This window comes from Poecilia reticulata, linkage group LG23 (genome assembly GCF_000633615.1).
Source record: "Poecilia reticulata strain Guanapo linkage group LG23, Guppy_female_1.0+MT, whole genome shotgun sequence".
Taxonomy (NCBI): domain Eukaryota; kingdom Metazoa; phylum Chordata; class Actinopteri; order Cyprinodontiformes; family Poeciliidae; genus Poecilia; species Poecilia reticulata.
Window position 1 is genome coordinate 8,617,792 of NC_024353.1, and position 21,306 is coordinate 8,639,097.

The 21,306-nt window shown below is 40.2% G+C and overlaps 1 protein-coding gene across 1 annotated transcript in view; it reads right to left on the reverse strand.

The window, feature by feature from the left end:
• Positions 1-1,096: 1,096 nt before the first annotated feature.
• Positions 1,097-21,306, reverse strand: part of cerk (ceramide kinase) — a 39,043-nt gene continuing 18,833 nt past the window's right edge. The window contains exons 6-13 of the mRNA XM_008401156.2: positions 19,225-19,370; positions 15,091-15,165; positions 14,789-14,941; positions 13,902-14,007; positions 13,359-13,438; positions 8,022-8,227; positions 3,954-4,168; positions 1,097-1,277 (exon numbers count right to left, since the gene is read on the reverse strand). Coding sequence (XP_008399378.1) covers positions 1,205-1,277; positions 3,954-4,168; positions 8,022-8,227; positions 13,359-13,438; positions 13,902-14,007; positions 14,789-14,941; positions 15,091-15,165; positions 19,225-19,370 — 1,054 coding nt within the window. The 3' untranslated portion in view covers positions 1,097-1,204. The remainder of the gene's footprint in view (positions 1,278-3,953; positions 4,169-8,021; positions 8,228-13,358; positions 13,439-13,901; positions 14,008-14,788; positions 14,942-15,090; positions 15,166-19,224; positions 19,371-21,306) is intronic.

A 21,306-nucleotide genomic window follows, 5' to 3' on the forward strand; every position in this document is an offset into this window, starting at 1 on the left:
GGAATAAAACGGCATATCTGTGTGTTTGCGTGCGTCTGCTGGTGCTGGACGGCTCTTGGCTTCAGAGAGAAAGCATCTGATGGAAAAAAAAAAAAAAGGCTGCTGTGGGTTTAATTGGGAAAGAGCTAACTCATGACATCTGCACTTTTCCACTCATCAATAACAGCACAACCCTGCAGGGATGCTGGAAAATGCATTTCACCTTTTCAAACACTTGTGTGTAGGCCCAACATAAAGTTTCATCACTATAACAGCGGGCCAAAGTAAAAGCTGGTGCGTTCATTTTCTGCTGACTCTGCCGCCGCGGGTTCAAGACCTGCTTGACCCGCGACTTTGGAAGAGCAAAGAGAGGCTAATTTGGGAGCAGAGGGGTAGATTGTCTGTAATGACATTAGCGACGCAGAAATCCGCCGGCTCCCAGGTGATGAGCGAGCGGCTCTTTGAGCCGGAAAGGAGAGGAGCCACAGGTGCGGCGCAGAGGCGCCGAGACACTCCAAGTCATTCAGGAAGCACTTTTCCTTATTGCCCAGCAGCCACCAGGGTCCCGTTGGGGTTTAAGTCACGGGATTCAATTCTTTTTATTAGTGCCTGTGGCTCATATGGGCTTTCACATGAAAAAGAAAAAACTTTTTTTTTTTCTTAAATAAGAAAGATATGATTGCTTGAATGAGTGTTTTTGAATTCACAGACATCTTCATTCTTTGCACAAAGCTGTACCACCCTGACTGTGTCTCTACGTTGTTGCAGGATGATTTTTATTTTTCATGTTCTGCTTGGAGTCCGGCTCCGTTTCATCCTGCTGGAGGAACTCCCAGTCTGTTTGGGATGCTCTGAGCTTTAGCTTTGTCTTTTTTTTTATTTTTTTATTCCGGATGTGAAAGCAGCACTAATAGGGTGCAGGAAACCATATTTCACCCAGCTTACTCCAAAAAGTAATGACTAGTCCTGATTTTTGAGGTCCCCCACTAACCGGCGATGCAACGTGATCCATTTGAATTCAACATGTCTCGTCATTTTCTACCCAATACTGCGCAAACCCATTAAAGCAAACACTATAATCATCATCGAAAGGCAGCTTGTGCAATTGAAACGTGGATGTTGTATGTGCTTTTCCAGGAAATCAACACTTTCAAGTCTTTTATTTTTCTCCCCCTACTCCTTTTCAGTCTTTGTGTCTTCAGGACATGACGCCGGTCAAATGTCGTCACACGGCCACCTCTGCGTCTTGCTGCTCCTCGATTCCCCGAGCAAACAGCCTGATCAGCTGACACTGGACACTGTGGAGAAAAGGTAGGACACACACACACACACACTGCATCATTTAGCCTGAATAACAAACCATAATCTTAATGGCTGCGCTTTCATTGCGACATTACTGTCAGAGCAGCAGATGTGAAAGCAGAGCAGATTAATGCTCAGATTTAAAAAGTGGAAATCATTGTGGTGTGATGAGCACAGATGCTATTAATGTTATAATAAAATTGGATAAAATGTCAACTTGTAGGCATTTGGTTTTTACATTGTAGCAACAATCTTCAATGTATGAAGATTTATTTATTTTTGGTGGTAGGCTAGCGCGCACACACACCAAAAAAAAAAAAAAACAATAGGGGAAAAAAAAGCTAACTTCTCCACACAATCAGACTGCCACCACGCTGGCAGTTTTCACACCTGATAGTCTGGTAGACAAACTGCAATATTTGTCAAATTGTCTCCTGTTTCGATCTGCACCGTATCAAACAATCCAAACCCTTTTGAAAAACCTGTTCCCACCCTCACCTGTGGTGGCGCTGCACCAAGAACCACTGAAAGAAATGACATGAAAACCACTGAAGAAGTCGGGAGCGCAACTTCTTTCTTTAAGAAATGTAAACAAAAATGGAGTGGCGGTTGAAGGATTTCTGTTTATGTCTTTGGTAAAAGACTACAAGCCACTCCTTCTGTTAGCATTGGACTCTAGCAGAAGGAGTCTAATGCTAGCAAACTAGCTAGCGTTCGACTCTAGCTGTGATTATGTGCTAGCAGCTCAATATCCAGGCAGATGAGACGATATTTCACAGTATTGTCATATTTCCAGAATATCAAAACCATTAAAAAAAATAAATAAATCTGACCAAAATGTCCAAGAGAGCTGCTTGCTGGCATTTTAATTGCACCAAGACTTGATTTAAAGTTTGGCTCATCATTATCGCACTTTATGTTTCACCCTTTTTTTTTTTTGTTTTCCCCACCGGTGAACCTCTTCCTTCTTCCCTCTCCTTCTACTTCCCCGTTTCGCCTGGTCTGTTACCATTAATTATCCGAAATACACTCCGCTTGGCTCACTCCGGCAACGATTAGCGGCGTGGAAGGGGCAATAAATGGACGGACTTCGGCTTTAATTAAAGGGGAGTAGTCTTTTAACACGGGGAGGGCCGTTAAATTAGCAACATTACAGCACCATGCATCATTGGACAAGTACAATGGAGCATGAAATAAATGATGCATCAAGTGGATCCACTCCAGCTGCGAGGAGGTCTGATAGTTGGGGGTTATGTGGGGGGGACTGAAGTGAAGACAGGAGCAGAATAACGAGGGGGGCTAATTCTATGTTGTTGCCAAAGACTGCAAAGAACAGACAGAGAAGGCCCGTTTCATTTTATATTTGTTTAGCCACAAACAAAACCGAAACCCTCAATGAAGATGTGAGGTCACTGAAAGCAAATATATTGTTGAATTATTTTGATTCTTTTCTTTCTTTAGGAAAAAACACGTCATTGTCATTGATGACGCCACAAGGTCCACCATTTTTTAAAAAGTGAGGATGTTATCTTCAGCTTGTTATCCAACAAACGCCTCATGCTGCTCTACAGGAGCTGGAGCCTGTGTAGAGCCGGTCATTTGAAGAGGCGAGTCGACGTAAACGCAAAGCAGTTTACGTCGACTCGGTCTCTGGTCACCCCAGCTGGTTTGTTGGATTGATTTTGATGTCCAGGAGATGAAAGGAGCTGCTTTCATGTCTTTGAGTAGTTAAAGAAACGGCAGGATAGCAGCTCAGAAAAGAAAAGAAAACAAAAAAAAAGCCATAATTTGGAAATGAAATGCACTTTGTATGCACACTGCGATTCATGTCGACTCTTGTTTTGTATCGTGTGAGTGAACCGGGATCAAAGGTTACGCTCTATTGTCAGGACAGGATCACTTTTGCCGTTTCATGTTATGCATTTCTTTTACTTTTCCGTGTTTTCGCGACAAAACAAAACAGAAATCCAGGCATCATCACAATTAATCCTCACAGAGAGCCGAGATCTCAGCGGGAACGCGGCTCCCCAGCAGTTACCCCGCGCTGTGGATATTTCCAAGTCACTCACTTGGGATGATAGAAAGTGTTAACCACGTCTCCTGGCAACGCTCTCGGCAGCTCTTCTGATATTTCACCGAAACTTAAAAGTGGAAAATAAAACTTGGAACTGTGGGTTTTTGTTTCCGAGCTCAATCAACGCAGAGCTGTCAGGCACAGAGCGTAATCTTTTTCTACTTAGGCTTTGAAATGTGGAACATTTTGGGCAATTTAAGCAAAATTCACAACTTAATACCAAGAAGGAAGGTGTGAATATCCAACTGCAATGATGCAAGAAGAATAAGCTCTGTGAGTATTTCAATATTTCTTCCATTGTAATGCTTCTGCAGTGTTATGTGATTTTTATTCAAAGCCATTTGTCGGTTCTTTTCTATGCTGACAGAGATTTGGCGCACAGGAAGTTCCTTTCTGTGAGAAAATGAGAAATGTTTAAATATGCACGTCAGTGGGACTTTTTTTTTTTTTTTTTTGAATGATTTGAAAGCCTTCATCAATAAGAGGGATCTTATTTCAACATTTGCTTCTGAACATCCACGTTTTCTCAGTCGCACGGTGTAAAAATGTGAAAATAACGCAGGCTGCAATATAAAATCACTGTCACTCCATGTCTCACCTGACTTGAATGGCGGTGTGATGCAGGATTTCCCCGTCGCAGTTCCAGCTGCTCTCGGCGGTGCGGTCGTCGTAGGTTTCTTGGAGAGAGGAGATGGGACTGAGGTCTGGACTCTCTGGATGTTCGCTGGCGTCTTCCAGAGGAGCCAAGTCCGGATGCCCTGGCTGGAAGCGAAACTTTCTCACCCTGTGGACCTCCACGAACCAGTGGTCAAACTAGGAAAAAAAAAAGAAGGTAAAGATGGGTGAGAAGGATTTGAACAGATGAGTTTAATCTTAGGAGTTCCTCTGTGTGAGGCGCTTAATTCAGTGGTCATCCTCAATGCCGAGGGCTTTAGATGGACAAAACCTCAGCGATTGTTCTGGATGCCAGCACATTCTGAGTAGCAGCAGGTGCCAAGATTAACACTCCCTCCTCTTTTTTTAAAACCATTCATTGTAATTTTGTTTCACGTCCTTCCACACATGTTTGCACTGAAAGATGCTTCCCTGGAATATCGTGTCTTCCTGTCTGCAGTGAATTGAACTGAGGAGACCTTGTACAAGCAAAGATGGATCTTCAATAGACTCCCAATGGAGAAAAATGTAATTTTGTCATCTGTTAAACTTCATACCACAAAGGAAATTTATGTCTTAGTCATTTCCCACTTGGTTTGTTCATTCTGTGTTTTATTGTCTCCTTCCCTCAGTACTCCATCAGCTGTTCTGCATGACTCTGATTAGACTCTCCTGGTTTCCATGGCACTTATCCCAACTCCTCCATCAAGTGTTCATCATTCAGCTCTATCATTGTATTCCAGTTCCAGTGAGTTGTTCTTATTTTATTATTCTGCTTACCATAACACATCTGATGTCTTGCTTGCTTTTAGGGAATTTTGGTCGATATCCGATATGCTGATATGCTAAAACTCATTTGGCTGACAACCATATAGTTTCAGTAAAATGTAGTTTTACTGAAACGATATGGCTTTCTCTACTGTGGAATTAAAATGCTGCATTATCTTTGTCAAATTTAACCTGCTGCCAAATGCAAATGCCAAGAAGGCTGAAAATGTAACACTTTCAACTTGCATTATGTTTAATGTCAAATTTATTTGTGACATTTCCTCTCTAAGACGATGACTGACAACACTCAAACATTGTAAATTTGCCTTTGTGCTGTGCTGCAGGCATCATTGTCACTGGTTTGTCACATAAAATCAATGCCTTTTGACAGAATGGCCGATGTCCAATATTAAATTGGACAGTTGATATCGCGCATCCCTACTTGTTTTTCATTTATTTCCAACTCTACAACCTCAAAATATGATACAAGTGGTTCAGTTTCACATTTTTCACTCTGTTTAAAGTACTCTGGGGCCGTCATTTACACATTATTCCACTTATTACTGTCTTTTTATTTATTTATTTTCTTTCAAACTTCTTAGCAGGGCATTAAAAATGCAAAATTTAAGTAAAAAAAGAGCTACAGGAGGCTCTCCTGCTAACGACATACAGCAAAAAACACACTCAGTTCAGCCGCAAACATATTATTAATAATATTAAGCATTATCAATGGCTTGTACCAAAATCCTTAAAGTGCTAACACACACATCTGGCTTGCTGATGTGTTTCAACATTAATTATCTGCTCTTGACCTGACGACCAGAGAGAGAACAACACTGATGGAAATGCTCCGTTTTTAATAATAGTGGGTGTAAACAGAGACTCCGCTCTCTCTCTCTCTGTGATTCTCTCTGTGTTCACTAATAAAAGCATCAAGCATTGAGGCAAACGGCAAAAAACACCTGATGCAAAAGGGGATGACGTACACGTCAACCGTACACGGCCGTCCATTAGGACACTAGGTGAACTTTGGGAAATTGAATAAAAGGAGGAGGAGAGATGAAAAGAAATTATTTTGTCAGAAAGCGCTTTCATCTCTCTCTGTCGCAGAAAGGTTCGGCCGCCCTATCTTCGGCTTCACGGGGTGCCACTTTCTCTCTGTTCCATCCTTCTTTTCCCGTCCCTCTTCCCTCCCTTCTCGTCTTTTCTTATCCTCTCTCATCCTCAAAGCAGACTGACAGCCATTTATTTCACATCAAGCCCACTTTATGACTGCGGCCGCTTTGCATTCATGCCGGACGGTCTGCCTAAAAAGCTTTCTGACAAGGCCATGAATACGCTTAGTGGCTGCTCACGTCTAGTCTCTTTCTGCTTGGTTGGACTCAGATGCTGATATTAACTCGGCTTTGATACAATGTCCCACTCACCCCACTTGTATGACTGCTTGTCTCCCTTTCTGCGATGCGAGTTATGCAGCAAAGACGGCCTCAAACTAAGGAAGAAGCAAACCAAACGCCAAGGCACTTTAATCTGCAGCCTTTAGAAAATGAGATGAGTTAATGCGATATCATTGTTATTCCCAAAAGCTTCGACAGCTGGATTTATGAGACAAAATGAAAAATAAGACTGCAAACTGATTGCCAGGATAGCAGCCAAGGCTATACTTAGATGTGCCAGCATGTAGAAGAAAGCATCTAATCTATATGCTAACTATTATGTATAAGATTTTTCACAAAACACAGGATACTGGCGTTCCTGTTTGCATCACATTAGAGTTAAAAAAAAAAAAAAAAAAGGTAAAACATCAAATTAGTGCTGCTGCAAGGAGCAACTGAGGAGGGAAAAATATCAAAGAAGAAAAAGAAGAACGACCACAGAGCGTTTTTGTAAGTGTGTAATCTGATCAAACCTTAGACAGAAATAATTCGGCAACAAAAACAAATTGGCTGGTGACTGGAAATGCCTTCATGGATCCAGTGAAGAGCCAGTTAGAGAAGAAGTATTAGTTGAAACCCCTCCAAAGGCCAAAGAGGCTCAAGGAAAGGTTCAGGGCATTCACTCGTACCTGGTCAGTCAGGTCACCTCAGCCGGAACAGCAAAAACTTAAAAAATGGAAGAACGCCACAAGCACTCGCCAACAAACCAGACGGACACAAGCCTGCAGTAGCAATCAGGGTCAAAGGGAGCCCAAAGCCCACAGTCAGTCAGACACATCCCTATAGGTCAACAGCCAGGAACTCATCACAAAGAAGCACAAACCAACCAACACCACACCAAATGAGACGGCCCTGCTCTGGAACACAGCCACACAAATTTTAACTGCAATAAAATCCCCTTCTCAACACACTGCCTGCCGTTTGGGGAAGAGGATATTGGCCAAGGTGTATGGACATACCCCACAGAAACTATTTGCTACTCTGATATAAGGTTGGTACCTCAAATGTAACTTTTAACTGTTGCCAAGTAGTAAAACAGCTTTGCTGAAAAGGAGATTGCTGCTGTAGCGACAGTTTGGGTTCATGGATTGCCAACGTTATCTGAGGATCATGAGATATGTCAAACCTGCCTTTTCTCTAAGCAGCAATAGCCTCACTACCTACTGCTATGGTGATCATGTTCGACAGATTTGTGGGAAGAAAATTTGTGACCATATTTGAGTCTGGCAGCAGAAAATGAATGAAATTGTCATAGAGAATCATTTTCAAGGTAAACTAGTCGTCTGAACTTAAAGTGCACAATGTTATGGTCAAATACAGATAAAGATGTCACCGGCAGCAACATAAACAGTTTAAGGTTTGACCTTTTCTTCCAGTGCAGAGCAGATAGATTAAACGTCTTAAGGTAATAATTAGTAATCAGCAGACTTCCCCTGTCCTGAGAGGGGCATTAGTCTGACATTGGCCTGTTTTCCCGTCCAGCATATCCCTGATGCAGCGATTACCACAGCCTTTCTGGATCGGGGTGGAGGTTATTTATGACACATGGGAATGCACAAGGGCTACGGCGCTTGAACTGAAGAGAAGCATGCTTGTGAAATTGAGCAGAGTCAGCAAAGGTAGGTGCTAGAGGGGAAAACTGCCTTCTGCTTGCTCATTCATGACTTTAACTCTTCATCGGTTCATCTGGGCTCTGATTTGGGAATGGGGCAGATTCTCCTGGAAAACCCTAAAACATTTTGCTCCTTCCTCCCCCTAAATTCACGTTTATTAAATCTGAAGTACTTGGCATGTGTAGCCCTCGCTACCTGGTCGTCGTTGTTGGTGTGTCGAAGAAGATGTCTGAAGAAGTCCAGACGGGAACACTTCCTGACCAGGATCAGGTCGGTGGTGCCGTCGGCAAGGTGGGCGAAGGGCGACAGGCCTTTCGGACTCCGAGGACACGCGCAGCTCATGCTGGCCGAGTTGATGGCAATAAACTTGCCGTGGATCACACTCCAGCCTCTATCGCTATCTGGAAACACAGCAGCACAACCCACGTCGTTACGACAGGTTCAAAGACAACGACATTCATCAATTTGAAAAACAGATCTCTCTGACATTTCGTGGCTGTGGATAACATCCTCCAATTCAACCTTTGAAGACTGTTGGCATTCATAAACTGAAATCCAACACGTGTATCTTTCTTGTTTTCATTTTGTGGCATTTAGTTGGAAATGAGCAAATGAGACGTTCTTATTCAAGTGTGAAGTCTGGTAATTGCATAGTTTCCCGTTACGACATGCTTGCTCATGTGAACCGTTCTATCCCTATGAACCTTGAGTCTTGTGGAAATTGCGTTTTGACGTTTTTTGTGTCTTTTTAATGAGCACTTCATGATAAAGAAGAATCTTTTATTTGCCTGGGTGTTTTAATAAATTCCCTCGTTTTGCTTTCATCTTTGCTTATCCTAAACTGGGTCACGGGGGAAACCCAGACATCTCTCGTCTCTTGACACTTGTCAGCTCACTCCAGGAGGATCTGAAGATGTTCCTGGGCCGGGATGTGTGCATGTATTCTGGGAGTCTCCTCTGAGTTGGATGATCCCACAAAATCTCAAATGTCTCATGGGTAATTCTAGCTTCCCAACCCATTTCAATTAACTTCTTTTGATGAGAAAGTGAAGAATCTCTCTACTCCATGAAACTACTCATCTTATCTCTATGGTTCTACTTTATGGAGAAGACTTGTTCCAGCCAGGATTTTGTTATTCTAGTAATAAAACACCACTGTGGTTCAGTGGGTAGCAATACAGAATTATGCGTTCTATTTCAACTTACTCCTAGCACACATTGATTGGCCGTTGGGCAATGACCTCAAGTTGCCTAACTATATATAGTGCTCAAAAAATAAAGGGAACACTTAAACAACACAATATAACTCCAAGTGAATCAAACTTCTGKGAAATCAAACTGTCCACTTAGGAAGCAACACTGATTGACCCGACGAGGGTCCCTGTTGTCAATCAGTGTTGCTTCCTAAGTGGACAGTTTGATTTCACAGAAGTTTGATTTACTTGGAGTTATATTGTGTTGTTTAAGTGTTCCCTTTATTTTTTGAGCAGTGTACATATGAGTGAATGTGACTCCAATGTAAATGCTTTTAATTCATTTCACACTTTTCTAATCATACTAACCACTCGGATAGACAAAAGCTCAGCGTTTTGCTGAGAAGGCAGCTCTTGCTTTGGTTGTACAATGAGTGGATGGCCCTAAAAAACATCACCAGTGCGCTAACATCCTATAGCGGTAGCGGAATACGTTTTTGACCATGAGCAGACCACAAATGCACAATTAATTTCTATGTTATCTACTATCAAACTTGTTTTTTAGGGTTTTTTAAAAGCAAAATTCTCTTGAGTTTTTCCAGCTCTGTCAGTGTCTTAAGGTTCTGGGTTCCCCTATTATCTGTTCTTATCACAGTTCAGTCTATTTCTAGTTTTTTGCTTTTTTTAAATTGTCTTTAGGTCTTGAGTTTTGTGTGTCATCACAGATGTCACCAATGAACCTGATGGATATCGATTTGCATTTCTTCATTTATACCAATTTGGACTAAAAACTTTGGACACATTCACTCTTTCTCCGTCTATCCCCCATAAATTACAGTTTTCACCATCTTTTCAGAAAAGTAAACCCAACTGAAACTGCTCCATTACCTACATATTCAAAATTAAATAAACCAAAGCTGACCATAACTTCAACTTCAATTCCCCATTTTTTTGCAGACTTCACCTTAAGTAAATGTTTGATTCAACCAAAGATGCACCAAATTCTCAGCTCTCCGTCAGAATAAAATCCTTTAGCTGTACAGGTCGGATAAACTACAGGTAGCAAAAAAGAAGCTGGATTTCTTCTAGCTTTGAATGATTTTTGCATTATGAGTTCTGGGTTTAAGCTCCAACGCGGCAGCAGTGAAGCTGATGGAGGTTCATTAAAATCCAGATGTCTTTGCAGCAATGCTCCGAGCAACTCCAACCTCATGATGGAGGAAAACGCAAATGTAAATGCACACCCTTCTGTTTGCAATTACGTTTAGCCAAGCAGGATTTCACAATATCTAAAGACTAGCGCGAGCTCGATAAACAGCACGCTGATTGTGCTAACGTTCGTTCAGATTGTCATGAATAAATGCACATGTGGCCACAAAAATCCTAAATGACAGATGAGATGGTTGCGCTTCACGAGTCATGACTCTGTTCCTCGGAGATTAGCCACTGTTTACTTGAGTAAAGGTGAATCAAAGCTGCGGTGCCACGGCCCCGCAGGGGATCGGCGCTGTCTGTCACCGGCGTGATAGTCGGCGGGGGAAGCCGCTAAAAAACTGATCACAGGTGTCCAAATTAGCATTCGACTGTTTTATGAGCACCTCAGAGGGGAAATTATGTGATCTCAGACAGCAAAACGATTCATTACCTTTCCCCCTCGTTTTGCAAAACAAACTTACAGAGGTGATAACGCGAGCCGATGATAACAAGCCCGCAGAGGCAACATAAAAAAAAACCCCAACAATATTCTAATTGGGAACTGGTGATTAAAGCCACACTTTAAAAACAAATCCAAACGGAACAACTGTGGACTGTAGGCGCTGCATTAGGAGAACGTCTCCAAACGAGTATTTACTTTCGATGTGGAGGCCAGCTCATTTGCAGAGGGGGAGTGTGTCGTGCCTCATTGATTTAGCAGTTGTCTGAGATTCCCTCACCAGAGAACTAAATAAATAAATAAACACAACACCACGAAAACAAAGGGTGGCTCCGGCACAAGGCAAACCCCCCTGACAGAGCTGGCAAAGAAACACTTTTTTTTTCTCTTCTTCTCCTGATTAGTGGGAGTCTGTCACACAGCAAACACAAACACACACAAACAGGTTATGCTTGCTGTCATATTTATCCAGGCATATAAACACACACCAGCACGCCATGGGGAGCTGCAGCCTCAGATAAACACAAATCTAAAATTTAACATAAAGACACTAATTGGAAAGGGAAACTGCACACACACACACACACACACACACACACACGCACACACACACACACACACACAGATAATCGACAGCACAAAGTCTGCACATGATGCTGCGGTGCACACACCACCAGAGGTTTGTGCTGATGTGTCAGTGGCTTGAGACGATTGCAGATAATAATAAGGTTTGTTTGCACATAGACAGATGGGGAAATGAAGGGAGAAGAAATGGCGATATCCAGACCTAACCTGAACATGAGCTGTCAGGGAGCACACAATGAGACCAAATGAGACGGGATGCTAGTGAGCAGGAGCATCATTAATAGGGGAGGAACAAGACAATACAGGATATTAGGCTTCTTAGGGCGAAACAAGAGAAGACTTCAGCAATGAAATTTAGAAGACAATAAATCCACATTTTTTTGGTTTTGTTTAATATTATAATCCAGACAGTCATGGCAGCTCACAGTGAGCCAGGTTCTCCTGGAGGTTTCTTCCTGGCAAACTGGAATTTTCCTTTCCGATGTCATAACATGGCTGATTGCTACAAAGTTTTTGGAAAGTGCCTTGAGACAATATTTGTTGTGAATAAACAGAATGAATTTAATAAAGGTAAATGCTTGTCTAATCTATGGAAACCCAAATGCAAAAAAAAAAAAAATCCTGTACAGGTTTTTATATCTTCCAATACACTGATATTCTTTATTGTGTTCATAAATAAAATGAATGTATTAGCCTATATATTTAAAGAAAACCTCTGTTTTACCCACTGCGAAGGGTGGGAAGCTAAGATGTACATAGATTTAGTGCCGTTTGCGGCTAACAGTTAGCTAGTTCTACTGTTCTCACATTGCTAACTGCTAACTTTAGCTTTATTTTAAAGCTAATGTTAACTTCAGGTTATTTAGAAGTTGACAAAGCTTCAAAGCTAACTGGAGTTAGCATTATAACTGGAGTTAGCTTTATAACAAAGCTAACTTTAGTGTTCTGTAAAGCTAAAGTTGGCTTTAATATAAAGCTGACTATTTATTATAATGTCAGCTTTGTAATAAAGCTAACTTTAGCTTTATTATAAAACTAAAGTTAAATGTGTATGTTGCTGTCAAATGAATAGGCAGTGTCCGCTTTCTCACTCTGCTTCGAAATCATTAGCATTAGCATCTTGTCTGTTGCTTTGTCACCGTTTTTCCTACCATAATACTGAAAGATAACTGATTTAAAACTGGTGAGGGTTTCTTCCACATTCTCCCAAAGATCTTTTACACCTTGACAAACTTCCCACAGGTTTGTGTGCTTTCTCTTCTCTACTTTTCATCCTAAAAACAGACCGATCAGACCACCGATCAGACACTCCATCAACCCAAACTCAAAGAATTCACTTTATTTTGCCCAAACACTGTCTTTGATGCTGAAGTTGCAGGACACAGAGGAGAGGGGGCATTTTGTTCCTAGAACTGTCCTCTTTCTCAATTCCTAACACTCCATGTGCTCATATTCCCATTGACTGGGCTTCATAAGACGAAATGACATCCTGACAGCAGACGGATAGCTTCTTGCAAGACAGATTTCACTTTGACAAGAAATATCGTAGCACTTTAATATCAACATCTTGTGCCACGAGATCTTGTTACATCCCTGATCATTAGGGAGAAGAGCTCACCAGCAGGGAACAATGGGGAGTTATTCACTGTCACTATAATCAGAATATATTCTCTCATCAATACCTAATCAGGAATCTCATTAGAAATTGTGTCGCTCTGTAGGGGGAAAAAAAAAACAAAAAAAAAAAAAATGACTGAGAAATGACAAGAAAGTGAAATTTTAGCAGATCATGACTCTTATTTACACGCTGTCAAGCTCAGGTACTTTATCTCCTTCAAAAAACACAAAGCAAAAAAATGCAAATCTCCGAGCTGAATGAAATCAGCTTTATGCAGAAAGACAGCCAGTGTGGAATTGTCTCATCTTTTTTGCGTTTTTTGGGGGGGGTTTTCCCCTCTGTATTCTCAAACTACAACTCATTTTTAATGGCAGCGGTGTCAAAACAGAGAAATGAGCTCGATAACGAGGCAGAGGAATGAGGAAAAGGCCTTTCCCTCTGATTTAGTCAGCACATTTCAAATAATGAAGCAAAGCTCGTACCTTCAGCCGCCTTTTCCTTCTCCTCCGACGCCTCGTCGTGCTCGTCTTTTGATGAGTGCTTGTGCTGACAGATGCGACACCTGAAACACCAGCGCAACCTTGTTTTACAATCATTAAATCATCGGCTGTTACTGACATTCAAGACCATAACGGGCTCTTATGATTCATTAAACCCAAATGTATTCAGAGAGTTGTAAACTTTTTTTTTTTTTAGCTATGCACACTGTATCTGTTTTGTCTGCAGCTAAAAAGGTATTCCTGAGCATATTTATCTGACTTTTCATGGTGAAATAACTTGTCATATTAGAATAATGGATTTCACTTCCCACAGCAAATGTAAATAATGTCTACTGCCAGAATATCAAAAACCAAAGCACTTAAGTCGAAAGCTTTTTACACAAGAGTAAGCTGGCTTTCAGTCCTCAATAATTTAGCTTCCTGACAACATAAAGTATCCCATTAAAGCACATTGCTGCGCCCGAGTGTCGTCAGATAAGTTAAGACATTGTAAAATAGTGCTGAAAAGCCGCAGATGTTATTTACCCAGATCGACACTGCAGCTTGTCTCTCGGATGCCCCACGTTGTCGTCTGCTGGCAGGAAAGAAACCGTCCCACCGTAGTAGTTGTGGGACAAAAAGGTTTTAAACCCTTTTTTTAAAAAAAGGGAGGGAAATATGTTATATGGTGTTATTGATTTAACAAAATATATTCTCAGCTAAGGCACCAAGTAAAATATTGAAAAGGACTCAAACATGAATCTAGTTCAGTTGCAGTTTCATGACACTAATTTTGTTACGGCTTGTTTATACTGTCATGATTTATGCGCAGTTCTACAAACAAACAAAAAAAAGCACAGATATTTGTGATTAATATCCACTATTGAGCCTGTACTTAAGGCAAGCAGATAACCAAACCCAGCATGATTTCGAAACATAAAAGCATTACAGAGGAGAGGGAGAAAACAGAAAATAAAAGAAAAGGAAACACTCTTTATGGGTATGTTAAGTAACAGATGAAGGTGTGATGCAGCAAATGAAAGTATAAATACAAATATAAATACAATTGTACTGTGAAGGCATTAGAAAAGGGAACACTTTATGCTGGGCATCTAAACTGTAAAAAAAGAAATCCATTGTTGAAAAAAGTAAATGTCAAATTGCAGCTTGAGGTGGTACTAAAAGCAAAGGTTTTCACACTAAAGAAAACAGAACTTTACATTTGCAGAAAAGGGATCATTGTTTTCTCAAGCCTGCATAAACCAGTCTGGGCTTAGCCTGTATCAGTATTCTGCTCAAATGAGACCAAAATCGCCATTTTGCAGGCATAATGTCATAAAATGTGACCAAGTTAAAAAGATGTGAATACTTCTGCAAGACACTACAGGTCAAGCCAAACAATAACTGAAAGGCTTAAATAATGGCTGGCATACCTGACAGGTCGTATCTTGCAGGACCAAGCCACCTATTCCTCTCACTGTCCGTCAAAACATCGCCGTAGAAACCATACCCAAGCAAAGAGACCGAATATTTGAGGAAGACGCCGTTATGATGAACCGAACATACATCCATTGGCTGTGAATCGCCTGTGAAAACAGGCAAAGAAAGGTGATACAATGGTCGCACAAAAATGTTCTGTTTGTGTCGAAACAACACTGATACCATCAGATATGGGAATATCTGAGCCTGGGTTTGAAGGACACGTGTTGGCAGGGTTTCAGTAACTTAAACTCACCAACAACGATGTGCAAGGCAGATGTAACTGGATCGTTTGTTCCCTGAGTAGCAAAGCAGATACAGTCAGTCGACCCTGTTGGACACACAAGAGGGATGATCTGTGAGAAAAATCCTTGGAAGTGACAACAATGTTGCCCAAGAGTTACATTTTGTACAGCGTGAGTTGAGATGAATCCATGCAATATGATGACGTTGATGCACTCCTGTGATCTTCATTGCTGTGGTTATTCCATAAAGATCATTGAAGGTTATTCTTTTTAAGATAAAACCATGAACACAACACAGGACGTTTGGATTAGCTATTTCTAGAATAAAGAAGGGGGTCATTTTTTTCCTCTTGCTTTATGAAAGCTCTCATACATCATTATGTTGTTAGTAGAGGAGAGGAATCACACAGATTAAACAACCAGTGTTTTCCATAGATGTAGCTCTCTTTACAGCGGTTTTAGTCATGCTTTATTTCATCGTAAAAATCTATTGAAAATCCTTTCCTAATTTAGCACACTGTCATTTCCGTGCTTGTTTTTACCTCCATATGCAATCTATATTTTGTGGAGGAAGTAATACAGCTTTAAGATTTTGTGTTTGGTCCATCTTGGATCATAGTGTACAGGTGCTATTTGATATGTGAATACTGATGTAGTATTGGAAAAGGGGAAAAAACATTCCTAAATGTCAACATCGTCAGCATCTTGAGCATCTTGAACATTATTTGTAGTTTAATGGGAGTAGAGTTAGCACAAAGTGAAACGGACCTGCTGTGCAATCTTGGTTCCTCAAACGGAAAGGAGGTAGTGGATAGGCACTATCTCGTAGAAAAAAAATAAAATAAAATTCTGTTTTCCAAAATATCAGTGATAATGTAGACTGGGCTTTTGGTTGTGTTCATTAATCTACAGACACTAGCACTATCTGGTGGAAACTTTAATGTTTTATTCTTGATATAAAACATGTTATGCATATTATTTTTTTGGCAATGTAAATATGGATTCCCAAAGTCATTTGTAAAAATATCGGTGAAATAGAGAATAAGACGCACAATTTTTGACTTGGCCACATTCCTTCCAGCTTCCTAAAGACAATATAATCACTGTGTAGCAAACAGCGTTGGTCTTTGAGAATACAACGTGTTTAACTTATGGCTATTCGTCAACTTAACATACATAAATATCGGGTTCGTTTTTTTTCTTCTCAAGAGGTGAGAAAGGTTTCTAATTTTCTCTTATCCCCGTTGCCTTTAATCCCCCAAAAAATTTTCATCATGTCAGTCGCACATGTGTAGCTCTATCTCCAAAATGAAATCTGTCACACAGGAAAAAAAGCTCTGGGGATCAACAGAACAAACGTATTTTTCACGTCCACAACCAAGAAAGGCAAATGTAGCTGAATGATTTTATTAGGCAAGAGCAAAGAAACGTGGCAGTCATAAAGTTAACTAATCTGATAGTTTCGGGCCCTGGGCTATCATCAGCGCTCTTCAGCCAACAAATGAAGGATAAGAGGCATTCCCCTCCTTGTGAGAAATGTTGAGTTTGATATTAAATCTTTCGACTTGAGAGGTAAAAGGCTCCATCGCTCTTTTTCTGCGCCCTCGTGGAGTAATTTCAGACCTATCTGGCCAACTTTGATCATCTTCAAGTGGTAATGTGGAGCTGCCGATAAAAGACGGCGAGGATGAGAAAGTGAGTGAGAAGCCTAGCTGGTAAGGTTTAGAGTGGGCTCAGAGAGGTGTGACGGGGCGATCGGGTCTGTCACTCGGAGACGGACACACAGATGAGTATGAAGATCAGCTCCCTCTCTCGCCTTCTTAGGCTTTCCATGAATATCACTTATCTGGCCTTTGCTTCCTCTTCTCTGAGCATCATAATCACATCTGAACACTTTAAAATTGCTCCTGACAGCCCTGCTGCGTGTGCTTTTTTTTTCTTTTCTTTTTTATTTCTTTTTGTATAAAGATGGTGACATTGTGCCAGAATTTGAATCTTCTACAGCCAGTCTGCACAAGCCAGCTTCCTTTTGGAAGGGAATAGCTTGAGCACGCATTAGTTGAACAATGTTCAGCCCTCTGATGCTTTATGTTTTATTCCCCTTAATTTTCTCGAGTGCAGACATTTGTTTGCATATTCGGAGGAAGTAAAATGTCACAAGGCGTGTGCTCGTCTGAGCAGCTTCGGTGTTTATCTGCGGTTCTGCCATAAGTGCCTCGTGGATCTTGTCGATTTCGTTCTCTTTGACAGCGATGGACTTTAAACTTCTCAGTTCTGGGATATTTTTTTGCTGTTTGAGTCCTCTGAGCATAAATATATTTGTGGCTGGACTTGTGACTGAAAGCCTTTGAAACAGACAGCAGCTCCCCTAAATCACAAATTAGATTTTTCTTTAATATACATAACAGAGTTTTAATGTACTACGATTTTCTGCGATATGTTAAGTGTTGCAAATTCAATTTTCAGCGCGATTCACATAATGCCATATCCAGGCATCTTACACTACAAACAGATGCAATTTGGATCATAGTGTCTAGAAAACATCTCAGTCTTGGTTCAAATAATAATTAGAAGGAAATACAACAAAACAACATAGATGGCACTATCTAAGTTTACTCTAGATTTGTAAAGTATAAAGCTAAATGTTGGTTCTCCATGTTCAATTCTTGCTCTGGGTTGTTAAGTAATTCACAATTTATAAACTAACAAGTGTTTCTCTATGTCTTGCTCTGATATTAAAACTATAAAGGCAAATCTTGGTCTAAAGTAACTCCACAATCTCTATGTAGTATAAATCTAAATGTTAGAAAAAGCAGTAGCTTTAATGTAAAGTCCTCGTTGTCCTGATTTTTCTTTTTGCACATCATCCTTGCGCTGAGCTTTAAAGATCTTCCAAAAATCCATTATCAAAATAATTTTTTCCCAAGATTTATAAGAACCTCATGAATAAACTAGAACGCCACAGATTCGGAGCAAAACGGTCTTCTGTTTATCTCAATTACTTGGAGATTTCATCTTTCTACATCACGTTTTGGCAAGATGCTCAAATGTCACAGAATCGGCGTAGGATTTGTCAGAAGAAAACAAACACCTGCCATATTGATTTCCTCTGTGTTCGCTTAACAAATAAACCCCATCCGAAACATCTTCATCCAAACAAATCGTTTCGCCGTCTCCCCGGTTTATTTTTTGAAACAAGCCAGCTACCAGCACCAAGCTGTGCACAGGATGGTCTCACACTGGTCTTCACACATTGTGTCTTCATCCCAGTGAAATTTACAGTAATTTCAAAATGTCACCCAGCATGTTCCCAATCATGCCACTTAGGACTGATTGACCCTCTTTTAGGCTCATGGCGGCACCCCCCTGTCCTGTTGCCATGGAGACTCTCTTATGTAACTAAGCAACCTGGGATCATAAGGTCTTGAGTGTCTCACAATTAAAATTATTTATGCTTTCTTCAGAAAACCTACAATCGCTACTTATTTGCGTTTTGAATGACCTTTCACTCTGCCAACACAAATGATTTTAATGAAAGCGTTTTATTCAAAGCCATTAAAAATTAAAAAAAAAGTTATACACATTACTGTGAAGGACAAAAAAGGAAGAATAAGTCAAAGTTGTGTCCCTAAGGCACGCTGTAATATCTCAAAGATAACATGATTTTTTCTGACATTAGGAGTTTGTGTCCTTAACTTTTATTGTATTTTTAAAGCATGAGAGATATGATGTAGATTATGGGGTTTTGTTTTGGAAATACGAGCTCAGAGGGCATTCCTGTTGATTTCAAGTTGGAAATTATTACTTAAAACAGGCTGTGGAAATGGATAATTGAATTTGTTTTGTAATAAGACGCAGCCTAGAAAGTCCAACTTCTAGTTTGTTTTAAAATATCTTTATAGATTCAATTATTTGCTCGACTGAACATGAACGCATTAATCTAAAAGAAGAATATGTTTGCATAGCTTTGAAAACTAAAATGCATTTGCAATCTGACAAATAAACCTGCAGTATGGTGTCGTTGTGAAAAACGTAGGAGTCCCTGCATCAATGTGTGAAAGTCTGGATCTCACACTTATACCATTAAATCGCTAGTAACAAAAAAACAAACAAATGAAAAACAAATTTGACTCCAAAAGTCCCACCTGCAGGAATAATCCCAATACGCAGAGAGCACGGCACCAGCTCAGCATCCGGTTGGTTCTGGTCCACACCGTGGTCCGTCTGGATCCTGGTCACCAGGCCGTGCAGGATCTCGCTAAACATCCCGTCTCCACCCACACACACCACCCTGGAGAGACAAAAAAAGAACCATCAACTCAAAACCGAACGCAAGCTTTCCTAACGCACCGCCGAGGACGCTTCGTGCAGCGTCTTGGCAGGTCGCCGTGTAACAAGTTGACTTCCATGTACAGGTTGTTCTCTGTGTTTAGCAGGAAAACGGCTGCATAGCTCAGAAAACCTTGACAATAACGAAACAGGGCAGCTGTGAAACCCTACAATAAATAAGAATATCACGCTGTGCCATTCGGCATTACGGCTTCTTAGGTCTGACTCAAAGGCAACCGAAATGCATCTATAAATTATATGAGCTGTGGAATAAAAAGCATAATGGAGTCTAACTCCGCTTCTGGTGTTACGAATGTGAGACGAATGGCTGAAAGGACGAGGTGAACAGGCAGGAGGAAAAAGGGCCCTTTTGGTGCACTTCGTACCCCTGGCTTCTCGCTTCGCTCGCATAATTTACAGTTCATAACCTTGATGTATGTCGGTCGGTGAAATGTGGGGTTTGATGAGTTGTATGTAGTTAAAAGAAATGCCGGAAGGCAGGGAGAGTTATAAAGCGAGGCAAAAACGATGGAAACATTCGAATTTTCACGTAAACAAATATTCTGTTTATTATTACAGATCGGATTTTAAATTTTATATAAAAGAAAAAAATAACACTTTTATTTTCCCCTCGAGTTTAGTTCAGGAAAAGTAGAGCCAGAGAAGAATGGGCTCATATTTGGGTGGAAAATATTTCATGCTGGCAAATTCAGCTTTGCATTATTAAACGACAAAAATGCCAGAGAAATAAAAGGGATTGATCAGAATTTTCAGATTAAGGTTCTATTAAAAGCTTATCCTATAGCTAATAAAATTACATTAAAATATATTTCTTAAATACAAATGTTATGCTATCACTATGCCTGTTGCAATTAATAAATTAATCTCACAATAAAATAAAATGAGCTTGATAATTTCCTTTGTGATGAATATTTTAGTCTGTTTGGAGACTTTGTAATTATTGTATTTATTATTTTTATTTTGGATATTTGAAATATCGTCTAGTTTGTGTCTTTTTCTTTACAGAATTATTTATTGGCCGTTGAGAGGGGAACTTGCATTATTAAGCTATTATCAGTGCATCACACGAAAATGATCTCAAAACCAAAATATTTTAGTTTAATGCGATAATTACTGGGTCAGTTTATCATCCATAAAAGTGTATTGTAACAGACCATTTGTAAAGGCTTTTTCCTTTACAAATATTGCTAAAAGTGCTGAATTGATATTTATAAATGACAAAAGATTGCCTTTATCGTCACAACAGAAGCTGTACAGTTAGCTGTGTCCAAGCATGCTTATGGAAAGTTTAGTGGAAGAAAAAATGTATTAGTAAGAGGTGTATAAGTAAGTCTTCAGACATATGTGAATGAAAAGCTCACTCAAGAGTTTCACAATAAGTGATTAATTGCTGCCATGTAATTTTCTGCTGAGGTTTATTGTGTCTTATCAAGTCAAGTATGAAGTCAGGACAGCCATCTACTAGGAAACGTTAAAGTGCTCCATGCTTCCTTCTGCTGATAAAATGTATGGATTTTATGGACTTTACACCTCCACACGCCACCAAAAGTAATCGCTTTAACAACCCTGGTAGCATCATGTTTGACTGGCCAGCGGAGACGAAAGACAACATTTTGGAAATTATTTACACAGCATAGCTTCACATAACTGATGTGGGGTGTGAATATTTTTCCATCTTATCTCATTGGTTAGTTTTTCAAAAGTAGCTTGGAAATTTAACATTGCCCATTTGGCTATTAAACTCTAAGGGAATCTGTGCTTTTCAGATACTGAATCAGACTTTTCTTCTTCTACAATTATATTAAGACGGAACATTTTTAGCTAAAATAAAAAAAGAAATCACAATAACAATACAACAATTACAATGTGTATATATA